Consider the following 20,664-nt stretch of genomic DNA (forward strand, 5'->3'; position numbering starts at 1 on the left):
GGAAGCTGTTGGAAAGAATTCTTAGGGATAGGATTTACACGTATTTGGAAAAGCATGGCCTAATTAGTGGCAGTCAGCATGGCTTTGTGCAGGGCAGGTCATGTCTTATTAACTTGATTGAATTTTTCAAGGAGGTGCCAAAGGTGATCGATGAGGGTAGAGCACTGGATGTTGTTTACATGGCATTTAGTAAGGCTTTCAACAAGGTCCCCCATAATAGGCTCATCGAGAGGATTAAGATGCAGGGGATCCACAGAGACTTGGCCGCATGGATTCGGAATTGGCTTGCCCATTGAAGGCAAAGGGCAATGGTGGAAGGGTGCTTTTCAGGCTGGAGGTCCCTGACTAGTGGTGCTTTGCAGGGATCCATACTGGGACCTCTGCTGTTTATGATATATCTAAATGACTTCAATGAAAATGTAGATGGAAGGGTTAGTAAGTTTGCAGACATTACAAAGATCGGTGGAGTTGTGGACAGTGTAGAAGGTTGTCAAAGGATACAGCGGGATATAGATCAATTGCAGATAAGATCAATTGGAGAAATGGCAGTTGGAGTTTAATCCAGATAAGTGTGAGGTGCTGCACTTTGGGAGATCAAATATTAAGGAAAAGTATACAGTTAATGGCAGGACCCTGAACGTCACTGATGTACAGAGGGATCTTGGGGTTCAAGTCCATAGCTCCCTGAAAGTGGCCACGCAAGTAGATAGGGTGGTAAAGAAGTCATACGATATGCTTATCTTTATTGGTTGGGGAATTGATATAAGAGTCATGTTGCAGCTTTATAAAACTTTGGTTAGGCCACACTTAGAGTACGGCATTCAATTCTGGTTGCCTCATTACAAGAAGGATGTGGAGGCTTTGGAGAGGGAGCAGAAGACGTTTACCAGGATGCTGCCTGGATTAGATGGTATGAGCTATAAGGAGAGGCTAGAAAAACCTGAGCTGTTTTCTCTGGGCAATGGAGACCAAGAGGAGACTTGATGGAAATGTATAAAATTATGAGAAGCACAGATGTTGTTGACAGTCAGAATCTTTTTCCCAGAGCTGAAATCTATAAAACTAGGGGTCATGCATATAAGGTGACAGGGGAAAGTTCAAAGGAGATGTGAGGAGCAAGTTTTTTACACAGAGAGTGGTAGGAGTCTGGAACGCACTGCCAGGGATGTGGTGGAGGCAGATATGATAGGGGCCTTTAAGGGACTTTTAGATAAGCACGTGAATATGCAAGGAATGGAGGGATATGGATCATGGGGAGACAGAAGGGATTAGTTTGGCATCATGTTTGTCACAACATGGTGGGCCGAAGGGCCTGTTCCTGTGCTGTACAGTTCTATGTTCTATATCTATGTGAATTCTACATCTTTTGATTGAAGATTATTTTTTGCTATGACTCTATTGTACTTATTTCATTTTGTACTAACAAAGCTACCCCACTGCCCTGAGACAACAAGGTGCAGGGCTGGATGAACACAGCAGGCCAAGCAGCATCATAGGAGCAGAGAGGCTGACGTTTCGGGCCTAGACCCTTCATCAGAAAAGGGGGAGGGGAAGGGGGTTTTGAAATAAATAGGGAGAGAGTGGGAGGCGGATAGAAGAGGGATAGAGGAGAGGATAGGTGGAGAGGAAACAAACAGGTCGAAGAGGCGGGGATGGGGCCAGGAAAGGTGAGTGTAGGTAGGGAGTTAGGAAGGGGATAGGTCAGTCCAGGGAGGACGGACAGGTCAAGGGGGCGGGATGAGGTTGGTCGGTAGGAGATGGAGGTGCGGCTTGGGGTGGGAGGAGGGGATAGGTGGGAGGAAGAACAGGTTAGGGAGGCAGGGACGAGCTGGACTGGTTTTGGGATGCGGTAGGGGGAGGGGAGATTTTGAAGCTTGTGAAATCCACATTGATACCATTGGGCTGCAGGGTTCCCAAGCGGAATATGAGTTGCTGTTCCTGCAACCTTCGGGTGGCATCGTTGTGGCACTGCAGGAGGCCCAGGATGGACATGTCGTCTGAGGAATGGGAGGGGGAGTTGAAATGGTTCGCGACCGGGAGGTGCAGTTGTTTGTTGCGAACCGAGCGTAAGTGTTCTGCAAAGCGGTCCCCGAGTCTCCGCTTGGTTTCCCCGATGTAGAGGAAGCCACACCGGGTACAGCGGATGCAGTATACCACATTGGCAGATGTGCAGGTGAACATCTGCTTGATGTGGAAAACCCCACTGCCGTCTTCCCTTCCTGCCTGACGTGTCAAACGCTGTGATCTCCTTCTAACCATGTTCCAAATACTACTCTGACTTCAAGTAAAGAACCATTAATTTTAGCTTTTTTGCCATTATTTCCCCTTTTTGACCCAATTTACTACTGTTTTCTACGTATGTATATACTCTGTCCTGCTCTGGGTATTGTTCTCCAGATATCTGCCCCATACTGTTGCCATTTCCTCTTGCTTTGTAATTTTACAGTTCCCCTCCCTCAAATCTCCAACTCCCCTCTAATTTAAAATCCTCTTTACAGCCCTAATTATTTAATTCACCAGGACACTGGTCCCAACATGGTTCAAGTGAAGCCCCTCCTGCCAGAACAGCTCCCTTCTACCCCAGTATTGGTGCCAGTACGCCATAAACTGAAACCCATTCCTGCCACACCAATCTTTGAGCCACACATTTAACTCCTTGGTTCTATTTACCTGTGTCAATTTGTCTGTGGCTCAGGCAGTAATCGTGAGACTATTACCTTGGAGATTCTGCTTTTTAATTTAGCTGCTAGCTGTTCAAAATCTTCCAGTAAAACCTCCTTTCTAATCCTATCAATACCATTAGTAGCTCCATGGACAATGACTACTGGTTTCCTCCCCTCCATCTCCAAGTTAGTCTCCAGCCCTGAGGAGAATAATATCCCCCTAATTATACTGCCCCAACCACTACTACGTTCGTATTCATCTGCCCCCACTTGAATGGCTCCTTGTACTATGGTATTGTGGTCAGTTTGTTCAACCTCCAAGAAGTCCCCACTCTTGTCTGCATACTTATAGGAATCTCGTAACTATTGGACAATTGCAGGGGCTAAAGCTCCTCAGTTCGAACCCTGCGTCCCTATACTTGCTTCACCTGCAGTCACACCCTCTTGTCTGTGATCACAGATCAATTTTGAATGACTTAGTGTGAGGGATGTGACCACTCGCCGAAGCAAAATGTCCAAGTTACTCTCCCCTTCCCTGAATAAGCTCAATATCTGCACCTCGGATGTCCAGCTCCTCAACTTAGGTCCAAAGTTCCACAAGCTGCAAACACTTAGCAAAGATGCGTTCCCCCTGGATCACATTGGTGTCCAGCAGCTCCCACACATTACAGCACCGAGACATCATCTGTCCTGCCATCACTATTGTACTTGACCAGATGTAAATAGGTCAGTGAAAGACAGGACAATGTAAATTCAATTACAGCATTTTCATTCACCCTTTTAAGTTACTTAGAACATTCCAACACAAACAGATTGCAACATGCCAGCAAAACTTGAAGAAATTAGAAAAATGTAGAACAGTAACCTTCATCACAAAGGGGCCCCCGCTGTCTCCCTCACAGGCATCTCCACGCAGGCCAGATTCCACACTGTGACCTAACACAGACAAAAAAAATACATTAAAGGAAACAATCAAACTGAATACTGGGTACACAGTATACCACGCCACCTTCTGTTTGGAACACAGACTCTCACTGAATCCATTCCAACTGTTATGCAAATCACACTCATCTCTAAACAATGCAAACAAAATGAAAGGCACAATGATCCTAATGCCTTATACTGCCATCACAAGAGGACATTTTTGTTAATTCAGGAGGGATAATGATATTCGCTTGGAAAATAAGAAGCTTCATTTCTCCCCCAGCAGTGAAGAATAGATACTCTGCAGCTTACAGATAAGTAATAGTACCAGAGTAACGTTAAAGTAAGCAAAAGTAACTGATATTAAGGTAAGAAAGGTGATTTAAAGGTTTAAGATTAAGGCATGCCAGGACAGCTCAGCCAAGTGGAGGCGATGGCCTAGTGGTATTATCGCTAGACTGTTAATCCAGAAACCCAGATAATGTTCTGGGGACCCAGGTTTGAATCCCACAATGGCAGGTGGTGACCAATGATGACCATGAATCCATTTTCGATTGTCGGGGGAAAAACCCATCGGGTTCACTAATGCCCTTTAGGGGAGGAAACTGCCATCCTCACCTGGTCTGGCCTACATGTGTCTCCAGACTCACAATAATGTGGTTGGCTCTTATGGGCAATAAATGTTGCCATGCCAGTGACATCCTCATTGCATGAATGAATAAAGGAAAAAAAAGTGGAATTCTGTAGCACTGGGGAGTCAAGGACACTTCTTGTGACCTTGATGAGCCCATGTTTCACCGGCTACACAATAAGAGCTCCAGACCCTGAATTGCAGCTAGAGGAGCATTTGTGATGCAGAGAACTGCATGGATATTACATTTGGAAAGCTATACATGGAGGAGGAGAAGGGCAATAACTTTCCTTTATTCTCTCATGGAACGTGGGTATCATTGACTGAGCCAGCATTCACTACCCATCACTAGCTGCCTTTGAGAAGGTAGTAGTGAGCTGCCCCTTGAACCACTACAGTTCATGTGTTGTAGGTAAACCCACAGCGCCCTTAGGGAGGGAATTCCGCGATTCTTTCATTAGAGGAACAGACAAGCATTTCTGCAGCCATCAAATGTGACTCCAGGATGGTTTTTTGCCTTCCTGGTACTAGTGGCAGGAATGTCATGGAACAGGGCATTCTTCTGAAAGAGGGCGGACAGTCAGAGTTTGTGGTCTGTGTTCATATTAGTTACACAGATAGGAACTGGGATGTATCCTGCGTTCAGAATTTAGGGAGCTAGATAGAAAATTGGCGAGCAGGACTCTATTGCCTTATATAAGTGAGTACAGAACTAGGAATATAAAACAGATGAATACGTTGCAGGAGGGAGGGCTTTAGATTCATGAGATACCAGTTGTTGTCTGAGCGAGATGGCACCTGCACAAACTGGGATTGAATTGTTTTTAGAGATAGTAGGAACTGCAGATGCTGGAGATTCAGAGATAGTAGGAACTGCAGATGCTGGAGTTTTCAGAGATAGTAGGAACTGAAGAAGGGTCTAGGCCTGAAACATCAACCTTCCTGCTCCTCTGATGCTGCTTGGCCTGCTGTGTTCATCCAGCTCTATACCTTGTTATCTCTTGAATTGTTTTTAGGCTGGTTTGCTTGTACTATAGGATAGAGTTTAAACCAACTCAGCAAGGGTGTGGAAACCAGGAGAGGATGTTAGAAACTAATGACAGGGTGTGTAGGAAATGCTAAAAGAGGCAAATGGCACAAAATAGAGAATACTAATTTATTAGATGGAGTCAGAGTAACGGAAAAAGTAACAAGTGAGGGTTACAATGTTATGTCATGAATGCATGAACTACAGGCAATAAATCTGGGGAGTTAGAAGCATTGATTATTTTGTAGGATTATGACGTGGCATAATACAGAGATCTGGTTTAATAAAGGCAAATCTGAGTGTTAAAAATTTCTGACTACAAGATATTCAGAAAAGACAGGAAAAGGATGGAGTGGTGTTTATGGTTGGGGAGAGTTTTGCAATACTGAAGACCATGTTTCAGGGGGTTCAAGGACAGAATCAATTTGGCTCAAGCCAATGAATAAGAATGTCGTAATTACATTGCTCAGTGCAATGTATAGACCACCGCGTATTGGGAAGAATACAGAAGAACAAATCTACAAAGAGTTTACAGAGAGGTGTAAACTTCAATACAGTACTGAAATGGGAAACTTTAATATTTGATATTGTCAGTGCATGGCACATCATTTCCAATATTCCCTCCCAATTTCTCCATTCTACCATAGAGTTATAGAGACACAGAGGTATACAGCATGGAAACAGACTCTTCAGTCCAACTCGTCTATGCCAACCGATATCCTAAATTAATCTGGTCCCATTTGCCTGCATCTGGCCCAAATTCTTCTAAACCCTGCCTATTCATATACCCATCCAGATGCCCTTTAAATGTTGTAACTGTACCAGCCTCTGCCACTTCCTCTGGCAGCTCATCCCATACATGCACCACCCTCTGCATGAAGAAGTTGCCCCTTCGGTCCCTTTTAAATCTTTCCCCTCTCACCTTAAATCCCTATGCCCTCTGGTTTTGGACTCCATTACCCTGTGGAAAAGACCTTGGCTATTCACCCTATCCATGCCCCTCATGATTTTATAAACTTCTATAAGGTCACCCCTCAGCTTCCGATGAACCAGGGAAAATAACCCTAGCCTATTCAGCCTCTCATTATAGCTCAAACCTTCCAACCCTGGCAACATCCTTGTAAAATCTTTTCTGAATCCTTTCAAATTTCACAACATCCTCCCTATAGCAGGGAGACCAGAAGTGAATGCAATATTCCAAAGTGGCCTGACCAATGTCCTGTACAGTCACAACATGACCTCCCAACTCTTTTACTGAATGCACTGCCCAATAAAGGCAAACATACCAAATGCCTTCTTCACTATCCTGTCTACCTGTGACTTCACTTTCAAGGAACTATGAACCTGCACTCCAAGGTCTCTTTGATCAACAACACTCCCCAGGACCTTACCATTAAGTGTATAAGTCCTACCCTGTTTTGCCTTACCAAAATGCAGCACCTCACATTTATCTAAATTAAACTCCACCTGCGACTCCTCGGCCCATTGGCCCATCTGATCAAAATCCCGTTGTACATTGAGATAACTTTCTTGATTGTCCAGTAGACCTCCAATTTTGGTGTCAGCTGCAAACTTACTAACCATACCTCCTATGTTCACATCCAACTCCTTTATATAAATGATAAAAAGCAGTGAACCCAACTACAATCCTCGTGGCACACCGCTGGTGACAGGCCTCCGGTCTGAAAAGCAACCCTCTACCACCACCCTCCGTCTTCTATCTTTGAGCCAGTTCTGTATCCAAATAGCTATTTCTCCCTATATTCCATGTGATCTAACCTTGCTAACCAGTCTACCATGAGGAACCTTGCCAAACACTATCTTCACTCTACACTTTTCTGCATCTTATGACATCTCGTTTTCTTACATCATCAATCCCAATTTTCACTTCCGATCTTCACTCTTCAGTTCATCACTTCTCATCTTCACTTCTCCCTCTTTACTCTCTATCTTCAACCATAATTACAATTGCATTAATTCTCCCATCACTCTTTCCCTCATCGTTTGTGTCTTTTCCCTCCCATCTTTAGCATTCCTTCTAAAAATTACATTTCCTAACAACACTTTCTGTTCTAGAAACTTTTTTTTAACCACTACCTTTCTGACTGAACCTAATTTAGGGGTAGGAGAGATGAGATCCAGGAATTATATTAGTGCAACATTTATATTCCATTGTGCTTAATCCAAGAATATAATGGCTCATTTGTTTAGTGCTCTCATGCCCAAATAACATTTTGAATTCATTAATTGAGCATGAGATTAGGAGCAGTGACTAGAAGTAGATACAACTAGTGAACCACTACCAAGCCCAGACTGAGTCTGTGGATCAGCATCAATTATTGTAAAGCCAGTCGCTAAAATAGAAAGCAAGTACCTGTCATTTTCCCTTAATGAACAAGAGGGACTATTTCATTTCATGATATCCATCCCACCGTTGCTGGTGCACCGTGGCTGCTGTATATACAATCTGCAAGATGCTCTGCAGCAAATCCCCATGTTAATTTAATGGCACCACCCATTATGGCAACGCCATCATCATACAGGTATCACTGATTCAAAGGAAAAACCCAATGCCGCCTTCTAAGGGCAACTAAAACTGGGCAATAATTGCAGCTTTGTCAGCACCACCCATAGTCCAAATACAAAGAGCAGACATAGCAGAGAGAGTGGTTTTGTTTATTTAGTTATTATTATTTACCATTTCAATAATTTAATTACTTACGAGGGACTGTATCGAGCTTGGTACCAACCTGCCCTTATTTAGGACTTTTCCAACATTCTAAGGGCTGTAAGATGGAGGGAGATTTCAATCCACCTGTCAGTGATGAAAAGATCATGCTCTAACCAACGTCAGTACCCTTTCCCCCACTCTGATGCTTCTTCAATGATGCATTGACTTACCAGCACAGAACATGTTTTTAGTAAGAGGAATATTTGTGGATAAATTACAGGTCTGCTGTGTGTTGATGGGAAGCTGGACATACTGCAGTTCCTTAGGTCTATTGGATGCTGTATTGACAAAGCTTTCCTGCAGGTTTCCCCAACCTGTGATCCGACCCAAGTGCTGCTTGTATAGTAACCTGGAAACAAGAACAAGAGACTGAATATTCCTGCTGCTCAAACAATAAACCAGAAGCTGACATTATTTTAATGTCTCGTCCATCTTATTGGATTTTGCTGAAGTTGTTATTTGGACCCAGAACTGGTGAAACAGTCCTAGTCCAAACACATTCCCATCACTTGAACTTGTAGGTCTCAAATGTTAGCCCTCCTTCTCAGCCTCAGTCTTGTAGTGCAGGGCTAGTGGGCCCGAGTGTGAGTCCGACTCCAGCACTTGATGGCCAAGGAAGATGTGTTCATAACACAGTCAAACAGATTGAGAATCAACTTGAAGATTCCTCCAATAAATGTCAATCGCAGGTGGTAACAATGGGAGACCTTCCTGACCAACCATGTAATGGAAAACATGTTTGACACCCCACCATCACATAGTGAGTAAAAGTGTATGTTGCTACAGTGACTCCAACTCCCTGAGCGAATGGTAACACAGCACTGCCACATTCATTCATACATTTGTGTGCTCACTTTGGCAGCGCATTACTAAAATTGGAATGATACAGAGAGAATTAGCATGACCCCTGCACAAAGGTGACATGGAAATTCATGAAGCAGGGTAGCACAGTGGCTCACAGTGCCAGGGATCTGGGTTCAATTCCAGCCTCAGGTGACTGCTTGTGTGGAGTTTGCACATTCTTCCCACGTCTCTGTGGGTTTCCTCTGGGTGCTCTAGTTTCCTCCCATAGTTCAAAGATGTGCAAGCTAAGTGGACTGGCCATGCTAAATTTCCCTTAGGGTCTAGGGATGTGTAGGCTAGGTGGGTTAGCCATGGGAAATACTGGGTTACAGGGATAGAGTGGACCTAGGTGAGATGCTCTTTGGAGGGTTGGTGTGGACTCAATGGGCTGAATGGCCTGCTTTTGCACACTGTTGGAATTATACACACACACACACAGACACACAAAATATATACATAAGATATAAAGTGCAAAAGGCTTGCAATCATATACCACTTCTGTCAACCTGGGGCTTTCCAAAGTGCTTTACTGCCAATACAGTTTGTTTTTGAAGTGCAAAAGGGCAGACAAGTTGTGCACAGCAAGATCCCACAAATAGCCATGAGTTAAATGACAGATCTAATTGGTGAGCTGTTTCTGTCTGGTCTCTCAGTTAGGGAGTTAACTGCCTATAACACAGATTTTAGGTACATCTAGCACTGCCGCAGCTGGTTTAATCCACCATCACATCCTTTATATAACAAGACAAAATTGAAGTGTTCCATAGGACCCACACTCCTTATTCCCTGAAGATTTGAATTCTGCAGCCACTCACCCTCAAGACTGCGAAAACTCAATGTCAGTGTTTACGTCCATCTTTCTAACAACTCACTCATCACAAGCTACATTCTCTCAACACTTTCCAGTTAAGCACATTCAAAATATTAGTACTAATAATTAAAATGAGCTACTCCTCCAAAGCTGCATACATATCTTATTTTTCAACAAAATCTTGCATTTATATGATGCCTTTAGGATAATAAACACTATCAAGGCACTTAACAGCAGAATTAATTCAGAGGATCAAAATCTCAGTCAATGAGGTAGATTTTAATAAATAATTTAAGGGAAAAGGCTAAGTAATGGTATTGAACACTGTGCGATCATTACAGAACATCCCCACTTCTGACCTCATGATAGAGGGAATGAAGTAGCTGAAGATGGTTGGGCCTACGACCTGAGGAACTCCATCAGAGATGTCCCGGAGCTGAAATGACTGACTTCCAACAACCACAACTATCTTCCTGTGTGCCAGATATGACTGATGGGCTGATAATTAGCTGGGTTGGACTGGTCCTACTGTTTTAATAACAGGTCATACTTAGGCAATTTTCCACATTATTGGGTAGATGCCTGTGTTGTAACTGTACTGGAACAGCTTGGCTAGGGGAACAGCATGTTCTGGAGCACAAGTCTTCAGTACTATTGCTGAAATGCTGTCAGGGCCCGTTGCCTTTGCAGTATCCAGTGTCTCCAACTGTTTCTTGATATCACGTGGAGTGAGTCAAATTGGCTGAAGACTGGTATCTGTAATGCCGAGGACCACTGGAGGAGGTCGCGATGGATCATCCACTCGACACTTCTGGCTGAAGATTGCTACGAGTGCTTCAGCCCTTTCTTTTGCACTGATGTGCTGGTCTCTTCTATCATTGAGGATGGGGATATTTGTGGAGCCACCTCCTCCAGTGAGTTGGTTAATCGTCCACCACCATTCACGACTGGATGTGGCAGGACTGCAGAGCTTAGATCTGATCCATTGTTTTGTGGGATCGCTTAGCTCCTTGTATCACTTGCTGCTTATGCTGTTTGGCATGCAAGTAGTCCTGTTTGGTGGCTTCACCAGATTGACACCTCATCTTCAGGTACGCCTGGTGCTGCTCCTGGCATGTCTCCTGCACTCTCCCTTGAACCAGAGTTGATCCCCTGGCTCGATTGTAATGGTTCAGTGAGGGATATATGGGCCATGAGGTTACAGATTGTGCTGAAGTACAATTCTGCTGCTGTTGATGGCCCACAGTGTCTCATGAATGCCCAGTCTTGAGTTGCTGGATCAGTTTGAAGTCTAGTACGGTCATACAACACGGGTGATTGGGGCTGCCACATAAGGTGGCACAGTGGCTCAGAGGATAGTACTGCTGCCTCGCAGCATTTCTACCTTCAGGCGACTGTCAGAGTGGAGTTTGCACGTTCTCCCCATATCTGTGTAGGTTTCCTCCAGGTGTTCTGGTTTCCTCCCACAGTTCAAGATGTGTAAGTTAGATGGATTGTCCATGATAAATTGCCCATAGTGTCCAAAGTGTGTACATTAGGTGAATTACCCATGGTGAATGCAGGTTTTAGGGTAGGCTGTGGGTCTGGGTGGGATGCTCTTTGGAAGGTTGGTCTGGACTCAATGGGCTGAATGGTCTGCTTCAACACTGTTGAGGTTTTATGGACACGATGGAGGTTATTCTCAATGTGGAGGCAAGACTTCGTATCCACAAGGACTGTGCGGTGGTTGCTCTTACCGATACTGTCAAGGACAGATGCATCTGCAGCTGGCTGATTGGTAAGGATGAGGTCAAGTATGTTTTTCCATTTTGTAGGTTCCCTCACCACCTGTTGTGGGCCCAGTCTAGCAGCTATGTCCTTTAGAACCCGACCAGCTCAATCAGTAGTACTGCTGCCAAGCCACTCTTGGTAAAGAGTACATCTGTGCCTTAACGCTCTCAGTGCTTCCTCTGAGTGGTATTCAACATGGTGGAGTATTAATTCATCAGCTGTGTGGGGTGTGGGGAGGAGGGGTGTGGATACGCATGTAGTAATCAACACGAAGTTTCCTTGCCCATGTTTGACCAGGTACTATGACACTTCATGGCATCCAGAGTGAATGTTGAGTACTCCCAGGGCAACCCTTTCCCAATCATATACCAGTATGCCACCATCTCTGCTGGGCTTTCCTACTGGTTAGCAGGGATGGTAATGGTCTTGTCTGGGATGTAATCTGAAAGGTACAATTCTGTGAGTATGACCATGTCAGGCTGCCGATCACCCGACTGTCATTCCGAATAAGACCCCTCCCTCTCCATTCCCCATGCCCCACCTCGGTTATACCTCTTCCATCTTCTTCAGCATGGCAGACGATACCAACAGACATGTTCTTCAAATTCCCCTGCTTACAATTTGGGGTGTAAGTAATTATCCTGAAGTCCATTTTCTCTCTTCCTACTCCAAGGACTGCCTTGGGTTTTTTTTTGTTTTACAATTTGGCAACGAAAGTAAGTAAACAGGAAGAATCAGACATCCTGCTCTTTGAACAAAAACTAAACTGTTTAGTCAGCAAAATTGTACTGAGCAGTAAACATCCTGGGAAAGGATTACTTCAACCATGACATTAATTCTCTCAAATCTACAAGCTATCCATCAGTAAAAAGAAACCAAAAACTTTAAATGAATGGGATTAAACTTACATAGATACATATATACACAACGAGCGCACCTTACAAGTGTACTAACTCACTGTACTAACACAGCCTTTACATCGAGACAAAAGCAAAGAGCTGTGGATGTTGGACACCTGAAAAACAAACAGAAATTACTGGAGAAACTAAGCAGGTCTGGCACCTTCTGTAGAGAAAAAGCAGAATTACTGTTTTGGATCCAGTGACCCTTCTTTGGTTTCTCCAGCAATTTCTGGGCTTTTTTGGTGTTGCGTTAAGCTTTCTGATTGCACCTTTAACCTTTTAGCCACCAGATAAAGCAGCAACAGCAGTGATATGTTTAGAAACCCCTTGTGGCCAATTATACCTTGTAAAAATCAAAGCTAAAATGATGAAATACCTTTCTTTCCACAGGTACTGCCTGAACTGCTAAGTTTCCCTCAACATTTGCTATTCTGGTAGTCAGTTAGCTCAGTTGGCTGGACAGCTGGGCTATGACAGAGTGACACAAACAGCACGGGTTCAATTCTCATTTTGACCAAGATGTTTACAAAGGCCCTACCTTTTTAACCCTTCCCCTTGCCTGAGGCAGTGACCCTCAGGTTAAACTCATCAGCAGTTATCTTGATCTATGAGAAAGTGTCCTCTGGGCTCTTGTGGCTTTCAATTGCTGTTCTTAACGATGCTGATCCCTATATTGTGAAAACTAAAATCCTCAATATATGCTGGTTTTGCCTTTAGAAACTATACAGAACTCCATTTACAATCTCACCAGTGTAAATGGGAAGTGCTGGATAAACTCACCATCTATGGTTTCCAGTCCAGTATGGTTGTTTTGATTTGATTTGATTTGATTTATTATTGTCACACGTACTGAGATACAGTGTTATGTATTGTTTTGTATGCTTATCCAGACAAATCATACCTTCCGTAAGTACGCCACAGTAATAGAACCAAATGCAGAATATAGTTTTACCGTTACAGAGAAAGTGCAGAAAAAGATCAACTCTAATACATGAGAGGTCTGTTCATAAGTCTGATAACAGCAGGGAAGAGACTGTTCTTAAATCTGTTGGTGTGTGTTTTCAAACTTTCGTATCTTCTGTCTGATGAAAGAGGGTAGAAGAGAGCATTACCGGGTGGAGGCTCTTTGATTATGTTGGCTGCTTTCCCAAGGCAGTGGGAAGTATAGATGGAGTCAATGGATGGAACGCTCTTCTTCAGAATGAAAAGGGAGCTAGAAAAGTGATGGGTTTTATGCCACAAAGAAAAGGGGGAGGGTGAGGAGCAAGGAGATAAGGGGGTAAAGAAGCCCAGAACAAAAGGCAAAAATGATTGCTACATTTCTGGTCTCCTTACTAAAGCAGTGAGGTGGTTCAGAAAAGGCTCATTAGGCTGATTCCTGGGATGAAGGGGATGTCTTGTGAGGAAAGTTGAAGCAAGTTAAATTCATTGGTCTTAAGAATGAGAAGTCATATGACTGAAATATATGCGATTTGGACAAGGCTTGGCAGATTAGATACTGGGAGGATGTTTCCTGTTGCGAGGAAGCTATGGGGCATAGTTTCAAAATCAGGGAGTCTCCCATTTCAGATAGAGATAAGGAAACATTTCTTTTCTCAGAGGGTTGTAGGCCTTTGGAATTCTCTTCCTCAAAAAGCATAGAAAAGAAAGGTACTTGAAAATGTTCAAGACTGAGGTAGACAGATTTTTGATTATCAAGGAAGTCAAAAGTGATGGAGATGAGGTGGTGGTGAAGGCAGACAGACATAAAGGATAAGGTCGCAATTAAATCAGCCATGATCTTATTGATAAGCTGAGCAGATTCAATGTACCATATTCCTGTTTCCACTTCTTAAGAAGTTGCATGCTCCCCATTATCACTCAAACCATTCATTATGTGTCCAGGCATTTGCACCTTGCATAAATAATAAAGTTCTTGTCTTCATCTAGAAGGAAAAGAGGGTGAAAAGACTACATAGAATGGAATACCAACCTGCGGGTGACTTCCATGGTTGGCAGACAGATGGGTGATATATAGTCAGTGAATACGGTGGGTTTTTTCAAATGCAACAATGCAATATCACGGTTAAGGTTTGTTTTCCAGTCATATCTGGGATGAACAATAATTTTATCAAGTGCAAAGATTTTTTCTGTTTCTTTTTCATACCTAAAGGATAAAAGAATCATGAACAACATCTCTTTTGTGACATTAAGAGAAAGAAATATTGAGCAACAAAAAAAAAGGATGAAGTGACAGGAAAGAGAAATCAAGCAGGAAATCTTAGCAAAAGGAAAAGCAATAAGGAAATAAGCAGCAAATATACAATTCTTTTCACAATGAGGTCACGCCACTTACCTCTCTACACATTTCTAATCTATAATGTATGGAGCTAAGTGCGAATGACAGCATTTGTTCTGGATATCCTGCTACCCAGGTCTCAGCAGAATATCTCAAGTATGCAGAGTGAAATGGCTCTCTGTATAAGTGGCTTATCTCAGACTGCTGAGGATGCTCAAACAGACCACGTTAGTATGACCGGCACACTTCCATGAACTACTGGTGGAAGTGCAAGGTAAGAATTGTGGCTTATTTTTAGGGTGTAAGACAGTTGTAAAATATATTAATTCAGCAGTGAGGTTATCTGTACAGGAGAGGATCGTACTGTGAAGATTATGGAATATGTTTTTAGGTATTCCAAGTGAATAGTGAAACAGCTGTAACACACATCAATGATGTACTGCTGGTGGACTTAGAGCCTGCTAAGCATCCATTCCTAAAACTGAGCTACTCTGAACAAAGACTGCACTAGGTCTGTTATGGTTAGCCTAACAGGTTTATACATAGCCTAACAAGCAACCTAAAAGGAATCACAATTGCAACAACTTGGAGACAGTAAGGACTGCAGATGCTGGAAGCTAGAATCAATAAATGTGGAGCTGGAAAAGCACAGCAGGACAGACAGATTCCGAGGAGCAGGGAATCAACGTTTCAGGCCGAAATCCTTTGTCAGGACTGGGAGGGGGGTGCACGGGGGAAAGGTGGTAGTGGTGGTGGTTGGGTGGGGGGCAGGGCTGGGGGAAGAGGGTGGAATAGAGATGTGAGGCCAAACCTAAACTGGAGGAACAACCCCTGATGTTTCGCCTTGGCAGTTTACAGCCCAATGGCCTGAATATTGACTTCAATGGCTTCAAAATCTCTCCACCCAATCTATCCATCTCCTGACTCGCCTATCTGTTCTGCTCTTCCCACTGACCAATAACCTCCTACCTGCATCCACCTATCTCCATCCCACCTACCAGACCCACCCCCTCTATTTATTTCTGGGCTCTCTTCTCCCTCCCCAGTCCTGACAAAGGGTTTTGGCCCAAAACATTGACTTCCCTGCTCCTTGGATGCTGTCTGACCTGCTGTGCTTTTCCAGCTCTGCATTTATTGATACTAGTGCAACAAATTGCCTCATCCAACTAAGGAAAATTAGAGAGAATATTGCTTCTTCCTTCATGCCTTGCCTCCCAGTTGTCTTCTCTTCCTGACTGCCTCACTGTTCCCATTAATCTCTTGCTCCCAATTGACACCTCTTTTTGAGTACAAGACCATCATCACCTCCCTGCTATTACCCATTTCTACCGTGATGTTGTAGTGATCAAAAATGTATGGCCAAATTACCAGAAAGTTGTTGGTTTAATTAAAATGAGGCCTGGGGCCTAATTTCAATCAGGCCTTGGGGCTAGCTTGTCTAATGTGAGGATTGTTCCCTGCTTCCAATGTAGGATAAGTAAATACAAGTTTTATTATCTGATATCGTGACATCTAAATTGTCCAAATACTGGGTCATTATGGCACGAAATGTCACCAAACCCTGCACATTTCCTGTGACCAGATAAATCCAGAGAAGTAGGGTGGAGCCATTTGCTAGTTTTCATTAACCTAAAACTATTGGCCAAAAATGGCTAACAAACCTGAATCCAATTTCAATTTGTTTGATACATAGTTCACTTTCTGATAGGAAGTGATCTAAGGATTAATGGACGGAGTTTTAGGAATTTTTTGTTTGTCTTTTCACTTGCATGGTCTCATCCAATTTCCTTTATAATCTATGATCAGAGTAGGAAGACAGTTTTTTTTCTTCACAGCTCCACTCATAAACTCGGGACTCACACAGTGCTTTAGAGCTAATTTGAAGAATAGGAATTGATGTCATATAGGAAATACAGTAGCCAATTTGCACACAGAGACCTCCCAAGTAAATGCCTGGATAATCACCACAATGTTGTGGTATTGGTTGAAGGATCACAAAAGAGGCCTCCTCTTTACAATGATGCCATGGAATATTGCATGAGTATGATGCAGTGTGAACTAAAAATGAGTTTGAACTGACATATCTTTTTGGCCTACCCAGCTCGTTTGTGCTTCCCAAGACGGACAAGAATATCTTTCTCTGTGAAGTTTTTGTCCCATGGAGGATACAAGATACAGTGGGCTGCTGTAATAATCCACTGGTCACTCACTAGGCTGCCGCCACACAGCATCTGCTGCGGACTTTTACGGAACAGCATCACTTGCCTGTTATGGAGAGAAAAGAAAAATTTAGAAAGCTGAAATCCTGCCTGTGGATTATTATTGATAGTTTGTTTAGGAGCAGAGTCTTCCCTTTAGTTGGGCGGCATGGTGGCTCAGTGGTTAGCACCGCTGCCTCACAGGGACCTGGGTTCGATTCCACCCTCGGGCGACTGGCCGTGTGCACTGCACATTCTCCCCGTGACTGCGTGGGTTTCCACCGGGTGCTCCAGTTTGCTCCCACAGTCTGAAGATGTGCAGGTTAGGTGGATTGGCCATGCTAAATTGCCTATAGTGTCCAGAGATGCACAGGCTAGGTAGGTTAGCCATGGGAAATGTAGGGTTATGGGGTGGGTCTGGACGGGAAGCTCTTTGGAGAGTCAGTGTGGACTTGATGGACCAAATGACCAGCTTCCACACTGTAGAGATTCTATGATTCTACGACAGAATGAAAGAGCAAATCAAGGGGACACAGTCTTAAAATGAACAATGGGCTATTATAGTTGTAAAATCAGATCTCTCAAGCAACATGCAACTTGGAAAAGAATTTGCATTTATATAATGCCTCTCACATACCCAGGATGTTCCATTGTACTTTGTAATGCGGGTTGTGAGCATAGACCAAGGTCACAGGTTTTATTCCTGGTCTGTGCCAAGTTACCTGATCACTACTTTTAATCGCAGTATTCTTGAATTAGTGTTGAGATATAACAGCCAAGGTTCCTACTCCTAACCACGATCACGAGACTCATTCCAGCAAGCTGCCTGGACGTGTGAGGACATTAGAACTCTCTGTTTGGGCTTACACATGGCTGATCCCCATTTGGCCTTGTGTCCATTGCCCCTTTTTGATCAGGACTCCTATATAGTTAATGCGTTTTGAAAGATTAGAACCTTCAGCTGGTAATCTTACAGAATCATGTCTTTTCACTAAACAGCTGTGAAATAACGGGATGCGGAACACAAGGCCAAAGTACTCACCGGTATTCTGTTACCCACCAGAGAGAATAAAGGAAGCCAAAACCACTTGCTGTGTGTGTGCCAATCTCACTACAACAAGAAGTTGACTTGCCAACACACACGTTTTGGCCTTAAAACAGGAAGGACATTGCCAGTTCTGCAGGGTAGTCAATGCATTCCAGTGCTATCAACCTGGTTCACCAATGCTTTTTGCAAATCTTGCCTTCTGCATAAGCTATTTGATGATTTGCTGCTTTGAACAGTATTGATGCATTGGCTGGAAAATCTTTGCACATTACCATGGGGCACTCCCTATTTCAGCATTCTTTCCGTGCACAATTCGACCTTTAAGGGACTCCAGCATTTCCTTTTCTCCTTCATCTTCCTTGTTCCTGCGTTCAAATAATGCTCTCAGACCACATTCTAGAAACAATGAGAACAACTCAGTCACCTACATTTAAAACTTCCATTTGTCCTTAAGTTAGGTTAAAACCACAATGATTAACTTTGGAAAATCTTGGGAAATTATTCCAATAGAACATTGAGTTCTACCTTGCCACTCCACACTTTCAAACAGTCAGATCCTTAGTATGGCCTGCACTTTTAATTCTGCTGGGTGTATTGCTTGCAGGCAACCCAGACTGATGGTAATGTATTATCCAATCTAAACTACTTTTCAGATTGATGAAGTGAACCAGTGGGGCAGCATTTGGCACATGGGCATCAGCTGTCAAGTGGAGTATTAGGAAAAGTATGGTAGGAAATGGAGTACAATGATGGCTAACAGTGGGCTGTGGAGTATATTGGTGCAAGGGGGAAAGCATAGAAGAGCAAGAAAAGCTGGGAGTGAAGCACAAACTTTAGCGCTAATGACATCAGACATGAACAGAAGTTAGACTTACTGTTCAATGATGTCAAATATATTGTGAACGCAAATGCAAGATGGCACTGGTGAATGACGACTTTATACACTTTCCACTCTACTCTTGTATTCCTATGCTTGAGTACACGCGACAGGAAAATCTAATTCTAAATTCTAATTCTAAATGATTATCTGAGAGGCTGTTTAGCTTTCTTGTGTCTGATTACCAGGAAGCTGGGAGAAATTGGTTGCTAATAAATTGTCACGTCTTTAAAGCAAGGGAAGTGTTTATTGCTTGGCACTTGGCTTATTAATTGTATATCAAAGATATGGTTGAGACACAAAAGTGAAGAGCTTTGTTGAAATGAGTGCTTTGAGCACATATAAAGAAAGACTACCTGTGGTTTCTACTGCACTGCGGTGTCCTTGAGTCATGCTTACACTGAGATTGAGGCTGCAGTCCTTCTTTCATCACCCACGAGGGCTGCTCCTCAAACCTTAAATTCCACTTCAGTTCCATGCTCTTGATCTTTGAGCACTCAGTACAGGCAGTCCTTCTTGTGGGTCTGCTACTGGGACCCAATCAAGGTGACTGTCAATGAGTCTAGGCTGTGAGCCACAGAGGTGTTATTGTGACAGCCTGCCTCTCTTTTGTGGCTTATGTTCATATCCAGGTGGCCCTGGAGAGGGATTTCTTAAGGTCTTCTGAGACAAGTAGGCATTGCTAGGAGCTATTGTTCATATCTACTCCCAAGTTCATTTTTGAATGTAATAATTAATTTTCCTTTTAGTTGTTGTCTTTAAAAGGTTGCCACTTGTTTAATTTGGCTCAATTTGGTTTAATTTGATTTTGTTTAGTTTAATTCAATTTAATTTCATTGTTTTAACTCATTTAATATGAGTACAAAGAGAGAGAGAGAGAGAGGCTACTTGTGGCTTCTCCAGCCTTCAGCAGTCTGACAATCATAGGTGTGTGAGACTGTACCTCTTTCCCTTGTCTAAGGGGCTGTTCCTCTAACTATAAAAGCTTCTAAATGTTTGTAAAAATGGAGATACTAGTAAAGAGATTCAGGTTCATTATACGCAGATAGAAGAAGGAAATGGAGAAATGGCAGCGAAGCTAAATAAAGTACTTTGTGTCTATCTTCATAGAGGGAGACACAAGAAGTCTCCCTGAAATAATGATGATCCAAGGATGGAGAAAGTGGTGGAACTGATAGAAATTAGTATTAGCTTAAAAAAAGTAGCATTAGAGAAATTAATGGGACTGAAAGCTGATAAATCCTACAATATGATAACCTTCGCCCTTCAGTGTTGGAAGAGATGACACCAGAGATAACAGATCCATTGTTGATCATCTTTCAAAATTTTATTCATTCTGAAATGGTGCCTACAGATTGGAACATTGCAAATGTAACCTCACTGTTTAAGAAAGGAGAAGAGAGAAACAGATAGCTATGGACCTGACTATGTTAGTCTGATATCAGTACTAAAGAAAATACAAGAATTTATCACAAAGAACCTGATTACTGGATATTTAGAAAGTAATTGTTCCAACGGACAGAGTCAACATGGTTTTATGAAAGAAAAATCAAAATTTTCAAACCTGGTAGAGATTTTTGAGGATATTACTAGCAGAATTGATAAGATGGAACCAATGGATATATTGTATTTGAACTTTTAGAAGGCTTTTGATAAAGTCCCACATAGGATGTTAGTAAAGTTCTTAGACACTAGAAGCAATATATAAAAGTTTGGATCAAGGATTAGTTAATGAGCAGGAAGCAAAGAGTAAGAATAAATGGGTCATTGGCCACAGCCTGCCATCCTGGCAATGAGGTACTGCAAGGATCAGTAATGGGTTCACAGTTGTTTGCTACGTACATCAATGATCTGGATGTGGGGGCCAATTGTAACATTTCCAAGTTTGCAGATGACACAAAACTTAGTGGTAACAAAATAACAAAGTGTAGAGCTGGATGAACACAGCAGGCCAAGCAGCA

General features: G+C 43.0%; 2 protein-coding genes and 1 non-coding gene across 3 annotated transcripts in view; 2 read left to right on the forward strand and 1 right to left on the reverse strand.

Annotated features, from left to right (window-relative positions):
- Positions 1–20,664, forward strand: part of cat (catalase) — an 81,266-nt gene that overhangs the window by 53,024 nt on the left and 7,578 nt on the right. The window lies entirely within an intron of this gene.
- The window catches only part of f2 (coagulation factor II (thrombin)), a 61,207-nt gene that overhangs the window by 5,890 nt on the left and 34,653 nt on the right, over positions 1–20,664 (reverse strand). The window contains exons 9-13 of the mRNA XM_020518652.2: positions 18,099–18,222; positions 16,678–16,845; positions 14,275–14,448; positions 8,147–8,325; positions 3,529–3,599 (exon numbers count right to left, since the gene is read on the reverse strand). Coding sequence (XP_020374241.2) covers positions 3,529–3,599; positions 8,147–8,325; positions 14,275–14,448; positions 16,678–16,845; positions 18,099–18,222 — 716 coding nt within the window. The remainder of the gene's footprint in view (positions 1–3,528; positions 3,600–8,146; positions 8,326–14,274; positions 14,449–16,677; positions 16,846–18,098; positions 18,223–20,664) is intronic.
- On the forward strand, positions 8,824–8,928 carry LOC125485291. Its single transcript, XR_007264012.1, has one exon. It is a non-coding gene; the product is annotated as a U6 spliceosomal RNA (small nuclear RNA).

The sequence above is a fragment of the Rhincodon typus genome, chromosome 17, assembly GCF_021869965.1.
Source record: "Rhincodon typus isolate 14 chromosome 17, sRhiTyp1.1, whole genome shotgun sequence".
Classification (NCBI taxonomy): Eukaryota; Metazoa; Chordata; class Chondrichthyes; order Orectolobiformes; family Rhincodontidae; genus Rhincodon; species Rhincodon typus.